This window comes from Myxocyprinus asiaticus, chromosome 8 (genome assembly GCF_019703515.2).
Source record: "Myxocyprinus asiaticus isolate MX2 ecotype Aquarium Trade chromosome 8, UBuf_Myxa_2, whole genome shotgun sequence".
Taxonomy (NCBI): domain Eukaryota; kingdom Metazoa; phylum Chordata; class Actinopteri; order Cypriniformes; family Catostomidae; genus Myxocyprinus; species Myxocyprinus asiaticus.
Window position 1 is genome coordinate 54,935,549 of NC_059351.1, and position 14,439 is coordinate 54,949,987.

A 14,439-nucleotide genomic window follows, 5' to 3' on the forward strand; every position below is an offset into this window, starting at 1 on the left:
TTGGAGTACTCTGACAGAGCATTTTCCAGCACTCCTGCAACTTTCTGGAAGAAAAGCTTCCACATCTCTGCACTGTCGCTCGCACTGCTTGGCAACTTGCAAGTCAGCAGCGTGGCAAGTTTGTCAGAGGACAGAGATCCAACCTTGTAAGAAGGGGACAGAAATGTGGAGTCAGAGGGAATCGCAGCTTGCTGGGAACCAGAACACTTTGCAAACAGAAGCGTTTGGTGTACTGACTTACCGAAGAACAGGCATATTCAGAGATGCTGAAGCCACAAGGCCATCCCGAAAAAATTCCAGTGGAAAGTTGAGCCTCAGTTGGACCACTGCAAATTACAAAAAACATGGTTTCCACATTCACAGCTTTCTGAAACCTACCCCTCTTTTCATTTATCATTACAAATTATATTCACCTGTTAACACCTTGACACAGGCTCATTTCTGCAAAGGAAGACAAACATGATGAGGTGGAGAACTTTCTAGCTAACCATAACATTACTGCAAGAGGATAAAATTCTATCAATACTAAGTTTGCTTCATGTGTTCTGACTTACCATCCACTAATGTTTCTTTGCACTAATGAGAGAGATGATAAAAAACAAAACAAAAAAAAAACAAAAACAAGAAAAGACAAGAGATTTCAGTTACGAACATCTTCTTGGGCTTTCATTTAACACACGATGCATTTAACACAAGGAAATACTTACAACTCCGACAGGACGAGGAGGAGTGCAGCCTGAAATGAAGCATAGAAAAAAACAACAATTCAGCCGATGGGAGGCCACTTAAATATTGCTTATATTCATGTACATTTTCCCAATAATGATTTTGTCTGTTGTTATACAAACTGACAACATATAATTTCCACTTCTTCATTTCTTTTAAAAGCTTCCTTATGCCATACCTTCTGGTGGTGATTGTAGAAGTACATCTTTGCTTGACTTGAGATCCTCTTGTAGGTCAGATGGGAGACCTGCCAAAGCCTTCTCTAGGCCTTTCAATCTGTTCAAACAGGCAAAAGTGTTGCTGTTTAACCTTATTTCTGAAGAATGGATGAATACATGAAACTTACAGGGAGTCAGATGACTCACATTGCATCATAAGAGTCGCAGCTGAGGTTGGTTGGGATCACAACCAGAACTGAAGGACTGAAACTGGCCAGCAGTACCACAAGATTGATTTGGAACCACAGCTCATAGTCGCTCGTTTGGAAGAGAGGGAACTTTGGAGCCAGAGCCGTCAAAGTCAGGTTCAGCATTATGTCTCGGACCTCCGTGTTTTTGATGTAGGTCAAGTTTTGCTGGGGGGACAGAGGCGGGGCAGACTCTTTTAGCACCAAAGATGGAACTTCAAGCGTGGCCTTCTTTGTCAAAAACATTACACTCCTGGTCTAGGCCACTTTGGATAATCACGTAAACTACAAAAGCAACTTACCTCCTTGCTGACCTCCACAAACGTTTCAAAGAATTTCTCTAGCTGCTTCTCATCCGGGGAATTTAGAATGCTGCTCAACACCTCCTTCACCAAGGTCCCATTTTCAAGAGCACCTGTGGACGGATCCAACAGAAGCTCTGCTTTCTGATCAGGTGAGAGAGATTCCAGAACTGCCATCTAAGGGGAACACAAATCCCACCACCAAGGACATATGACATGAGTCTCTGGGCTTTGCTCTCTGCCCTTCACGAAGTTCAACCAGCAGTGCTGGCCAAAGGCTCTCTTAAAGCTCTGTGACTACAGAAACATAAAAGGGTTTATGCATTTTACCCCTGTGATGTTCAAGTCCTTGAGGTCAGAGTAATTGGCCACTGTAGAGAATGGTCCCAAATTGATTGCCAGCCACTGAGCATCGCTCTGAATGTTCTGTCTGCAAGCTGTTTTTAGAAAAGGTGGTGGAGTAAGATCAGCCTGCATCAGTGCACCATTATCAAACTGACAAACAACCACAGTGAGCAGTAGGTTGAAACAAATCTTGTAATGTGTGCTATTCCGAAAACAGATGTATGTCGGAATAGCATGTTTTGGAAATCTACCTGGTCTGTCGAATCTGGTGGCAAATTCCTTCAGGTACTCCACCAGAACTTTGGTTATCTCCTCAATTCTGATGAATGTCATTTTAGGGAACACGATGCCCAGTCCTTTAATGCTGCAAAAGAAAGGCACAGAGGGTGAGACAAGGTTCACATTTTGGCACATTTCTACAACCTTCCATATTTAAACCCTTTATCTCAGGAGCTTTTGTCTTTGGCACTACTATTGGAAAACGACTCTGAAAAAACAGACACTGAGGCACTCACATCACATGGTAGTTGGTGCAGTTGACCTCAGCTGTGACTGTAAGTAGCATCTCTGCGGTGAAACTGGGAAGGACGGGGATGAGCTTCACGGTGAACCATGCAACCCAGTCAGGCTCCTCAAAGTCCTGAAACCTCACTTGGATGATCTCGAAGGTTCTGTTCATCATCACGTCTCTCACATCAGGAATGATATCAGGTATCTGCAGAGAAAAAAACCCAAGAGTGTTAATGGCACTTGAAGCAAACATTCTGCTTCAGGTTATTCTAAGTGGCCTCCATGCGGCCTGTGTCGGACATATTAACTGATTGACTTGCCTCAGGAGCTACGCTCAGTGCTGTCAGAAACTCATTCACGTTCTTGAAAGCATCGCCTTCCTCCAGTCGGTCGAACACAGCATTGATCTGATTTGTATTGTTCAGTGCTCCAGAGCTCAGTGTGAGTTCAGCTGCTTGGGTAGGGGTCAGCATTGCCAACAATTCAAACTGAAGCACAACACGGAGGGCATATGTTAGCACCGATGAAGACATGTAAAAGCAATGACGGTCCACATGGGTGACTGGAGCAGGTCAAAGGTTACTCACGCTGGAGAAATTTTCATTCAGAGTCTGCAGATCCACCAAGGTGGCATAGCTGTAGAAGTCGGCAAAGTTCTTTACAAGCCACTCAGCGCTGCTAGGAGTTTGGGAAAGGCAGGCGGGATCTAGATTGCACACAGAGAATTGAGGAAATTCATCAGAACAGCACTGAATTGTGAGCCAGCGGAAATACGTGTGACAAGCTGAGTTGTGGAAGGATGCTTAAGGAACTACGGCATGATGGATGACAACTCAAGACCATGATAGGACTTTGCGTACCTGCTAGCTCATTTCTGGAGAGGAAGGGATGGATGAATTCAGTGAAGATGGCTCGTTTTTGCTCCTCCTCCATGAGGAATGCTTGACTGCTGAGTGCCTTCACCCTAAATCAGTAAAGACCAGTGGGCGTTACAGATCGCCTTACTGCACTCCCATGGACATATCGTTAGCATTTTCACAGCACTCGGCATACTTACACAACTTGGTAGGTGTCGCAACTGAAGTTCTTGGAGCTAAGGCAGGACAGAAAGTCCCCTGAGACTGCTGGCAAAAATGGTCTTAGCCTTTCCTGGAACCAAGCGCCAATGAAGCTCACATCTGTCAGCTGTGCAGCACTGAACTTGTTGACTTCCACCTCTCCAATGGCATCGAGAACATGGGACTCTGGCTGATTGTTGTGGATGGTCTGAGAAAGCAAATGGGCATGTCAATACAGAGCTCTGAGGCAGCACTTCCTTTTCTGTTCCAGAAAGAAGGGATTTTACTTACTTTGTTGGAGTACTCTGACAGAGCATTTTCCAGCACTCCTGCAACTTTCTGGAAGAAAAGCTTCCACATCTCTGCACTGTCGCTCGCACTGCTTGGCAACTTGCAAGTCAGCAGCGTGGCAAGTTTGTCAGAGGACAGAGATCCAACCTTGTAAGAAGGGGACAGAAATGTGGAGTCAGAGGGAATCGCAGCTTGCTGGGAACCAGAACACTTTGCAAACAGAAGCGTTTGGTGTACTGACTTACCGAAGAACAGGCATATTCAGAGATGCTGAAGCCACAAGGCCATCCCGAAAAAATTCCAGTGGAAAGTTGAGCCTCAGTTGGACCACTGCAAATTACAAAAAACATGGTTTCCACATTCACAACTTTCTGAAACCTACCCCTCTTTTCATTTAACATTACAAATTATATTCACCTGTTAACACCTTGACACAGGCTCATTTCTGCAAAGGAAGACAAACATGATGAGGTGGAGAACTTTCTAGCTAACCATAACATTACTGCAAGTGGATAAAATTCTATCAATACTAAGTTTGCTTCATGTGTTCTGACTTACCATCCACTAATGTTTCTTTGCACTAATGAGAGAGATGATGAAAAACAAAACAAAACAAAAAACAAAACAAAAAACAATAAAAGTCAAGAGATTTCAGTTACGAACATCTTCTTGGGCTTTCATTTAACACACAATGCATTTAACACAAGGAAATACTTACAACTCCGACAGGACGAGGAGGAGTGCAGCCTGAAATGAAGCATAGAAAAAAACAACAATTCAGCCGATGGGAGGCCACTGAAATATTGCTTATATTCATGTACATTTTCCCAATAATGCTTTTGTCTGTTGTTTTACAAACTGACAACATATTCTTTCCACTTCTTCATTTCTTTTAAAAGCTTCCTCATGCCATACCTTCTGGTGGTGATTGTAGAAGTACATCTTTGCTTGACTTGAGATCCTCTTGTAGGTCAGATGGGAGACCTGCCAAAGCCTTCTCTAGGCCTTTCAATCTGTTCAAACAGGCAAAAGTGTTGCTGTTTAACCTTATTTCTGAAGAATGGATGAATACATGAAACTTACAGGGAGTCAGATGACTCACATTGCATCATAAGAGTCGCAGCTGAGGTTGGTTGGGATCACAACCAGAACTGAAGGACTGAAACTGGCCAGCAGTACCACAAGATTGATTTGGAACCACAGCTCATAGTCGCTCGTTTGGAAGAGAGGGAACTTTGGAGCCAGAGCCGTCAAAGTCAGGTTCAGCATTATGTCTCGGACCTCCGTGTTTTCGATGTAGGTCAAGTTTTGCTGGGGGGACAGAGGCGGGGCAGACTCTTTTAGCACCAAAGATGGAACTTCAAGCGTGGCCTTCTTTGTCAAAAACATTACACTCCTGGTCTAGGCCACTTTGGATAATCACGTAAACTACAAAAGCAACTTACCTCCTTGCTGACCTCCACAAACGTTTCAAAGAATTTCTCTAGCTGCTTCTCATCCGGGGAATTTAGAATGCTGCTCAACACCTCCTTCACCAAGGTCCCATTTTCAAGAGCACCTGTGGACGGATCCAACAGAAGCTCTGCTTTCTGATCAGGTGAGAGAGATTCCAGAACTGCCATCTAAGGGGAACACAAATCCCACCACCAAGGACATATGACATGAGTCTCTGGGCTTTGCTCTCTGCCCTTCACGAAGTTCAACCAGCAGTGCTGGCCAAAGGCTCTCTTAAAGCTCTGTGACTACAGAAACATAAAAGGGTTTATGCATTTTACCCCTGTGATGTTCAAGTCCTTGAGGTCAGAGTAATTGGCCACTGTAGAGAATGGTCCCAAATTGATTGCCAGCCACTGAGCATCGCTCTGAATGTTCTGTCTGCAAGCTGTTTTTAGAAAAGGTGGTGGAGTAAGATCAGCCTGCATCAGTGCACCATTATCAAACTGACAAACAACCACAGTGAGCAGTAGGTTGAAACAAATCTTGTAATGTGTGCTATTCCGAAAACAGATGTATGTCGGAATAGCATGTTTTGGAAATCTACCTGGTCTGTCGAATCTGGTGGCAAATTCCTTCAGGTACTCCACCAGAACTTTGGTTATCTCCTCAATTCTGATGAATGTCATTTTAGGGAACACGATGCCCAGTCCTTTAATGCTGCAAAAGAAAGGCACAGAGGGTGAGACAAGGTTCACATTTTGGCACATTTCTACAACCTTCCATATTTAAACCCTTTATCTCAGGAGCTTTTGTCTCTGGCACTACTATTGGAAAACGACTCTGAAAAAACAGACACTGAGGCACTCACATCACATGGTAGTTGGTGCAGTTGACCTCAGCTGTGACTGTAAGTAGCATCTCTGCGGTGAAACTGGGAAGGACGGGGATGAGCTTCACGGTGAACCATGCAACCCAGTCAGGCTCCTCAAAGTCCTGAAACCTCACTTGGATGATCTCGAAGATTCTGTTCATCATCACGTCTCTCACATCAGGAATGATATCAGGTATCTGCAGAGAAAAAACCCAAGAGTGTTAATGGCACTTGAAGCAAACATTCTGCTTCAGGTTATTCTAAGTGGCCTCCATGCGGCCTGTGTCGGACATATTAACTGATTGACTTGCCTCAGGAGCTACGCTCAGTGCTGTCAGAAACTCATCCACGTTCTTGAAAGCATCGCCTTCCTCCAGTCGGTCGAACACAGCATTGATCTGATTTGTATTGTTCAGTGCTCCAGAGCTCAGTGTGAGTTCAGCTGCTTGGGTAGGGGTCAGCATTGCCAACAATTCAAACTGAAGCACAACACGGAGGGCATATGTTAGCACCGATGAAGACATGTAAAAGCAATGACGGTCCACATGGGTGACTGGAGCAGGTCAAAGGTTACTCACGCTGGAGAAATTTTCATTCAGAGTCTGCAGATCCACCAAGGTGGCATAGCTGTAGAAGTCGGCAAAGTTCTTTACAAGCCACTCAGCGCTGCTAGGAGTTTGGGAAAGGCAGGCGGGATCTAGATTGCACACAGAGAATTGAGGAAATTCATCAGAACAGCACTGAATTGTGAGCCAGCGGAAATACGTGTGACAAGCTGAGTTGTGGAAGGATGCTTAAGGAACTACGGCATGATGGATGACAACTCAAGACCATGATAGGACTTTGCGTACCTGCTAGCTCATTTCTGGAGAGGAAGGGATGGATGAATTCAGTGAAGATGGCTCGTTTTTGCTCCTCCTCCATGAGGAATGCTTGACTGCTGAGTGCCTTCACCCTAAATCAGTAAAGACCAGTGGGCGTTACAGATCGCCTTACTGCACTCCCATGGACATATCGTTAGCATTTTCACAGCACTCGGCATACTTACACAACTTGGTAGGTGTCGCAACTGAAGTTCTTGGAGCTAAGGCAGGACAGAAAGTCCCCTGAGACTGCTGGCAAAAATGGTCTTAGCCTTTCCTGGAACCAAGCGCCAATGAAGCTCACATCTGTCAGCTGTGCAGCACTGAACTTGTTGACTTCCACCTCTCCAATGGCATCGAGAACATGGGACTCTGGCTGATTGTTGTGGATGGTCTGAGAAAGCAAATGGGCATGTCAATACAGAGCTCTGAGGCAGCACTTCCTTTTCTGTTCCAGAAAGAAGGGATTTTACTTACTTTGTTGGAGTACTCTGACAGAGCATTTTCCAGCACTCCTGCAACTTTCTGGAAGAAAAGCTTCCACATCTCTGCACTGTCGCTCGCACTGCTTGGCAACTTGCAAGTCAGCAGCGTGGCAAGTTTGTCAGAGGACAGAGATCCAACCTTGTAAGAAGGGGACAGAAATGTGGAGTCAGAGGGAATCGCAGCTTGCTGGGAACCAGAACACTTTGCAAACAGAAGCGTTTGGTGTACTGACTTACCGAAGAACAGGCATATTCAGAGATGCTGAAGCCACAAGGCCATCCCGAAAAAATTCCAGTGGAAAGTTGAGCCTCAGTTGGACCACTGCAAATTACAAAAAACATGGTTTCCACATTCACAACTTTCTGAAACCTACCCCTCTTTTCATTTAACATTACAAATTATATTCACCTGTTAACACCTTGACACAGGCTCATTTCTGCAAAGGAAGACAAACATGATGAGGTGGAGAACTTTCTAGCTAACCATAACATTACTGCAAGTGGATAAAATTCTATCAATACTAAGTTTGCTTCATGTGTTCTGACTTACCATCCACTAATGTTTCTTTGCACTAATGAGAGAGATGATGAAAAACAAAACAAAACAAAAAACAAAACAAAAAACAATAAAAGTCAAGAGATTTCAGTTACGAACATCTTCTTGGGCTTTCATTTAACACACAATGCATTTAACACAAGGAAATACTTACAACTCCGACAGGACGAGGAGGAGTGCAGCCTGAAATGAAGCATAGAAAAAAACAACAATTCAGCCGATGGGAGGCCACTGAAATATTGCTTATATTCATGTACATTTTCCCAATAATGCTTTTGTCTGTTGTTTTACAAACTGACAACATATTCTTTCCACTTCTTCATTTCTTTTAAAAGCTTCCTCATGCCATACCTTCTGGTGGTGATTGTAGAAGTACATCTTTGCTTGACTTGAGATCCTCTTGTAGGTCAGATGGGAGACCTGCCAAAGCCTTCTCTAGGCCTTTCAATCTGTTCAAACAGGCAAAAGTGTTGCTGTTTAACCTTATTTCTGAAGAATGGATGAATACATGAAACTTACAGGGAGTCAGATGACTCACATTGCATCATAAGAGTCGCAGCTGAGGTTGGTTGGGATCACAACCAGAACTGAAGGACTGAAACTGGCCAGCAGTACCACAAGATTGATTTGGAACCACAGCTCATAGTCGCTCGTTTGGAAGAGAGGGAACTTTGGAGCCAGAGCCGTCAAAGTCAGGTTCAGCATTATGTCTCGGACCTCCGTGTTTTCGATGTAGGTCAAGTTTTGCTGGGGGGACAGAGGCGGGGCAGACCCTTTTAGCACCAAAGATGGAACTTGAAGCGTGGCCTTCTTTGTCAAAAACATTACACTCCTGGTCTAGGCCACTTTGGATAATCACGTAAACTACAAAAGCAACTTACCTCCTTGCTGACCTCCACAAACGTTTCAAAGAATTTCTCTAGCTGCTTCTCATCCGGGGAATTTAGAATGCTGCTCAACACCTCCTTCACCACGGTCTCATTTTCAAGAGCACCTGTGGACGGATCCAACAGAAGCTCTGCTTTCTGATCAGGTGAGAGAGATTCCAGAACTGCCATCTAAGGGGAACACAAATCCCACCACCAAGGACATATGACATGAGTCTCTGGGCTTTGCTCTCTGCCCTTCACGAAGTTCAACCAGCAGTGCTGGCCAAAGGCTCTCTTAAAGCTCTGTGACTACAGAAACATAAAAGGGTTTATGCATTTTACCCCTGTGATGTTCAAGTCCTTGAGGTCAGAGTAATTGGCCACTGTAGAGAAAGGTCCCAAATTGATTGCCAGCCACTGAGCATCGCTCTGAATGTTCTGTCTGCAAGCTGTTTTTAGAAAAGGTGGTGGAGTAAGATCAGCCTGCATCAGTGCACCATTATCAAACTGACAAACAACCACAGTGAGCAGTAGGTTGAAACAAATCTTGTAATGTGTGCTATTCCGAAAACAGATGTATGTCGGAATAGCATGTTTTGGAAATCTACCTGGTCTGTCGAATCTGGTGGCAAATTCCTTCAGGTACTCCACCAGAACTTTGGTTATCTCCTCAATTCTGATGAATGTCATTTTAGGGAACACGATGCCCAGTCCTTTAATGCTGCAAAAGAAAGGCACAGAGGGTGAGACAAGGTTCACATTTTGGCACATTTCTACAACCTTCCATATTTAAACCCTTTATCTCAGGAGCTTTTGTCTCTGGCACTACTATTGGAAAACGACTCTGAAAAAACAGACACTGAGGCACTCACATCACATGGTAGTTGGTGCAGTTGACCTCAGCTGTGACTGTAAGTAGCATCTCTGCGGTGAAACTGGGAAGGACGGGGATGAGCTTCACGGTGAACCATGCAACCCAGTCAGGCTCCTCAAAGTCCTGAAACCTCACTTGGATGATCTCGAAGATTCTGTTCATCATCACGTCTCTCACATCAGGAATGATATCAGGTATCTGCAGAGAAAAAAACCCAAGAGTGTTAATGGCACTTGAAGCAAACATTCTGCTTCAGGTTATTCTAAGTGGCCTCCATGCGGCCTGTGTCGGACATATTAACTGATTGACTTGCCTCAGGAGCTACGCTCAGTGCTGTCAGAAACTCATCCACGTTCTTGAAAGCATCGCCTTCCTCCAGTCGGTCGAACACAGCATTGATCTGATTTGTATTGTTCAGTGCTCCAGAGCTCAGTGTGAGTTCAGCTGCTTGGGTAGGGGTCAGCATTGCCAACAATTCAAACTGAAGCACAACACGGAGGGCATATGTTAGCACCGATGAAGACATGTAAAAGCAATGACGGTCCACATGGGTGACTGGAGCAGGTCAAAGGTTACTCACGCTGGAGAAATTTTCATTCAGAGTCTGCAGATCCACCAAGGTGGCATAGCCGTAGAAGTCGGCAAAGTTCTTTACAAGCCACTCAGCGCTGCTAGGAGTTTGGGAAAGGCAGGCGGGATCTAGATTGCACACAGAGAATTGAGGAAATTCATCAGAACAGCACTGAATTGTGAGCCAGCGGAAATACGTGTGACAAGCTGAGTTGTGGAAGGATGCTTAAGGAACTACGGCATGATGGATGACAACTCAAGACCATGATAGGACTTTGCGTACCTGCTAGCTCATTTCTGGAGAGGAAGGGATGGATGAATTCAGTGAAGATGGCTCGTTTTTGCTCCTCCTCCATGAGGAATGCTTGACTGCTGAGTGCCTTCACCCTAAATCAGTAAAGACCAGTGGGCGTTACAGATCGCCTTACTGCACTCCCATGGACATATCGTTAGCATTTTCACAGCACTCGGCATACTTACACAACTTGGTAGGTGTCGCAACTGAAGTTCTTGGAGCTAAGGCAGGACAGAAAGTCCCCTGAGACTGCTGGCAAAAATGGTCTTAGCCTTTCCTGGAACCAAGCGCCAATGAAGCTCACATCTGTCAGCTGTGCAGCACTGAACTTGTTGACTTCCACCTCTCCAATGGCATCGAGAACATGGGACTCTGGCTGATTGTTGTGGATGGTCTGAGAAAGCAAATGGGCATGTCAATACAGAGCTCTGAGGCAGCACTTCCTTTTCTGTTCCAGAAAGAAGGGATTTTACTTACTTTGTTGGAGTACTCTGACAGAGCATTTTCCAGCACTCCTGCAACTTTCTGGAAGAAAAGCTTCCACATCTCTGCACTGTCGCTCGCACTGCTTGGCAACTTGCAAGTCAGCAGCGTGGCAAGTTTGTCAGAGGACAGAGATCCAACCTTGTAAGAAGGGGACAGAAATGTGGAGTCAGAGGGAATCGCAGCTTGCTGGGAACCAGAACACTTTGCAAACAGAAGCGTTTGGTGTACTGACTTACCGAAGAACAGGCATATTCAGAGATGCTGAAGCCACAAGGCCATCCCGAAAAAATTCCAGTGGAAAGTTGAGCCTCAGTTGGACCACTGCAAATTACAAAAAACATGGTTTCCACATTCACAACTTTCTGAAACCTACCCCTCTTTTCATTTAACATTACAAATTATATTCACCTGTTAACACCTTGACACAGGCTCATTTCTGCAAAGGAAGACAAACATGATGAGGTGGAGAACTTTCTAGCTAACCATAACATTACTGCAAGTGGATAAAATTCTATCAATACTAAGTTTGCTTCATGTGTTCTGACTTACCATCCACTAATGTTTCTTTGCACTAATGAGAGAGATGATGAAAAACAAAACAAAACAAAAAACAAAAAAAAAACAATAAAAGTCAAGAGATTTCAGTTACGAACATCTTCTTGGGCTTTCATTTAACACACAATGCATTTAACACAAGGAAATACTTACAACTCCGACAGGACGAGGAGGAGTGCAGCCTGAAATGAAGCATAGAAAAAAACAACAATTCAGCCGATGGGAGGCCACTGAAATATTGCTTATATTCATGTACATTTTCCCAATAATGCTTTTGTCTGTTGTTTTACAAACTGACAACATATTCTTTCCACTTCTTCATTTCTTTTAAAAGCTTCCTCATGCCATACCTTCTGGTGGTGATTGTAGAAGTACATCTTTGCTTGACTTGAGATCCTCTTGTAGGTCAGATGGGAGACCTGCCAAAGCCTTCTCTAGGCCTTTCAATCTGTTCAAACAGGCAAAAGTGTTGCTGTTTAACCTTATTTCTGAAGAATGGATGAATACATGAAACTTACAGGGAGTCAGATGACTCACATTGCATCATAAGAGTCGCAGCTGAGGTTGGTTGGGATCACAACCAGAACTGAAGGACTGAAACTGGCCAGCAGTACCACAAGATTGATTTGGAACCACAGCTCATAGTCGCTCGTTTGGAAGAGAGGGAACTTTGGAGCCAGAGCCGTCAAAGTCAGGTTCAGCATTATGTCTCGGACCTCCGTGTTTTCGATGTAGGTCAAGTTTTGCTGGGGGGACAGAGGCGGGGCAGACCCTTTTAGCACCAAAGATGGAACTTGAAGCGTGGCCTTCTTTGTCAAAAACATTACACTCCTGGTCTAGGCCACTTTGGATAATCACGTAAACTACAAAAGCAACTTACCTCCTTGCTGACCTCCACAAACGTTTCAAAGAATTTCTCTAGCTGCTTCTCATCCGGGGAATTTAGAATGCTGCTCAACACCTCCTTCACCACGGTCTCATTTTCAAGAGCACCTGTGGACGGATCCAACAGAAGCTCTGCTTTCTGATCAGGTGAGAGAGATTCCAGAACTGCCATCTAAGGGGAACACAAATCCCACCACCAAGGACATATGACATGAGTCTCTGGGCTTTGCTCTCTGCCCTTCACGAAGTTCAACCAGCAGTGCTGGCCAAAGGCTCTCTTAAAGCTCTGTGACTACAGAAACATAAAAGGGTTTATGCATTTTACCCCTGTGATGTTCAAGTCCTTGAGGTCAGAGTAATTGGCCACTGTAGAGAAAGGTCCCAAATTGATTGCCAGCCACTGAGCATCGCTCTGAATGTTCTGTCTGCAAGCTGTTTTTAGAAAAGGTGGTGGAGTAAGATCAGCCTGCATCAGTGCACCATTATCAAACTGACAAACAACCACAGTGAGCAGTAGGTTGAAACAAATCTTGTAATGTGTGCTATTCCGAAAACAGATGTATGTCGGAATAGCATGTTTTGGAAATCTACCTGGTCTGTCGAATCTGGTGGCAAATTCCTTCAGGTACTCCACCAGAACTTTGGTTATCTCCTCAATTCTGATGAATGTCATTTTAGGGAACACGATGCCCAGTCCTTTAATGCTGCAAAAGAAAGGCACAGAGGGTGAGACAAGGTTCACATTTTGGCACATTTCTACAACCTTCCATATTTAAACCCTTTATCTCAGGAGCTTTTGTCTCTGGCACTACTATTGGAAAACGACTCTGAAAAAACAGACACTGAGGCACTCACATCACATGGTAGTTGGTGCAGTTGACCTCAGCTGTGACTGTAAGTAGCATCTCTGCGGTGAAACTGGGAAGGACGGGGATGAGCTTCACGGTGAACCATGCAACCCAGTCAGGCTCCTCAAAGTCCTGAAACCTCACTTGGATGATCTCGAAGATTCTGTTCATCATCACGTCTCTCACATCAGGAATGATATCAGGTATCTGCAGAGAAAAAAACCCAAGAGTGTTAATGGCACTTGAAGCAAACATTCTGCTTCAGGTTATTCTAAGTGGCCTCCATGCGGCCTGTGTCGGACATATTAACTGATTGACTTGCCTCAGGAGCTACGCTCAGTGCTGTCAGAAACTCATCCACGTTCTTGAAAGCATCGCCTTCCTCCAGTCGGTCGAACACAGCATTGATCTGATTTGTATTGTTCAGTGCTCCAGAGCTCAGTGTGAGTTCAGCTGCTTGGGTAGGGGTCAGCATTGCCAACAATTCAAACTGAAGCACAACACGGAGGGCATATGTTAGCACCGATGAAGACATGTAAAAGCAATGACGGTCCACATGGGTGACTGGAGCAGGTCAAAGGTTACTCACGCTGGAGAAATTTTCATTCAGAGTCTGCAGATCCACCAAGGTGGCATAGCTGTAGAAGTCGGCAAAGTTCTTTACAAGCCACTCAGCGCTGCTAGGAGTTTGGGAAAGGCAGGCGGGATCTAGATTGCACACAGAGAATTGAGGAAATTCATCAGAACAGCACTGAATTGTGAGCCAGCGGAAATACGTGTGACAAGCTGAGTTGTGGAAGGATGCTTAAGGAACTACGGCATGATGGATGACAACTCAAGACCATGATAGGACTTTGCGTACCTGCTAGCTCATTTCTGGAGAGGAAGGGATGGATGAATTCAGTGAAGATGGCTCGTTTTTGCTCCTCCTCCATGAGGAATGCTTGACTGCTGAGTGCCTTCACCCTAAATCAGTAAAGACCAGTGGGCGTTACAGATCGCCTTACTGCACTCCCATGGACATATCGTTAGCATTTTCACAGCACTCGGCATACTTACACAACTTGGTAGGTGTCGCAACTGAAGTTCTTGGAGCTAAGGCAGGACAGAAAGTCCCCTGAGACTGCTGGCAAAAATGGTCTTAGCCTTTCCTGGAACCAAGCGCCAATGAAGCTCACATCTGTCAGCTGTGCAGCACTGAACTTGT

The 14,439-nt window shown here is 44.9% G+C and overlaps 1 protein-coding gene across 4 annotated transcripts in view; it reads right to left on the bottom strand.

Annotated features, from left to right (window-relative positions):
- The window catches only part of LOC127445100 (uncharacterized), a 34,548-nt gene extending 20,373 nt beyond the window's left edge, over positions 1-14,175 (bottom strand). Inside the window, exon 1 of one of the 4 annotated variants that reach the window (XM_051704891.1) lies at positions 14,095-14,175. In XM_051704891.1, coding sequence (XP_051560851.1) covers positions 14,095-14,167 — 73 coding nt within the window. In that variant the 5' untranslated portion in view covers positions 14,168-14,175. Of the gene's footprint in view, positions 1-3,149; positions 3,231-6,797; positions 6,879-10,446; positions 10,528-14,094 lie in introns of those variants that run through there. The other 3 variants (XM_051704890.1, XM_051704889.1, XM_051704888.1) reach the window with 3 other exon arrangements.
- Between the last annotated feature and the right edge of the window lie 264 nt (positions 14,176-14,439).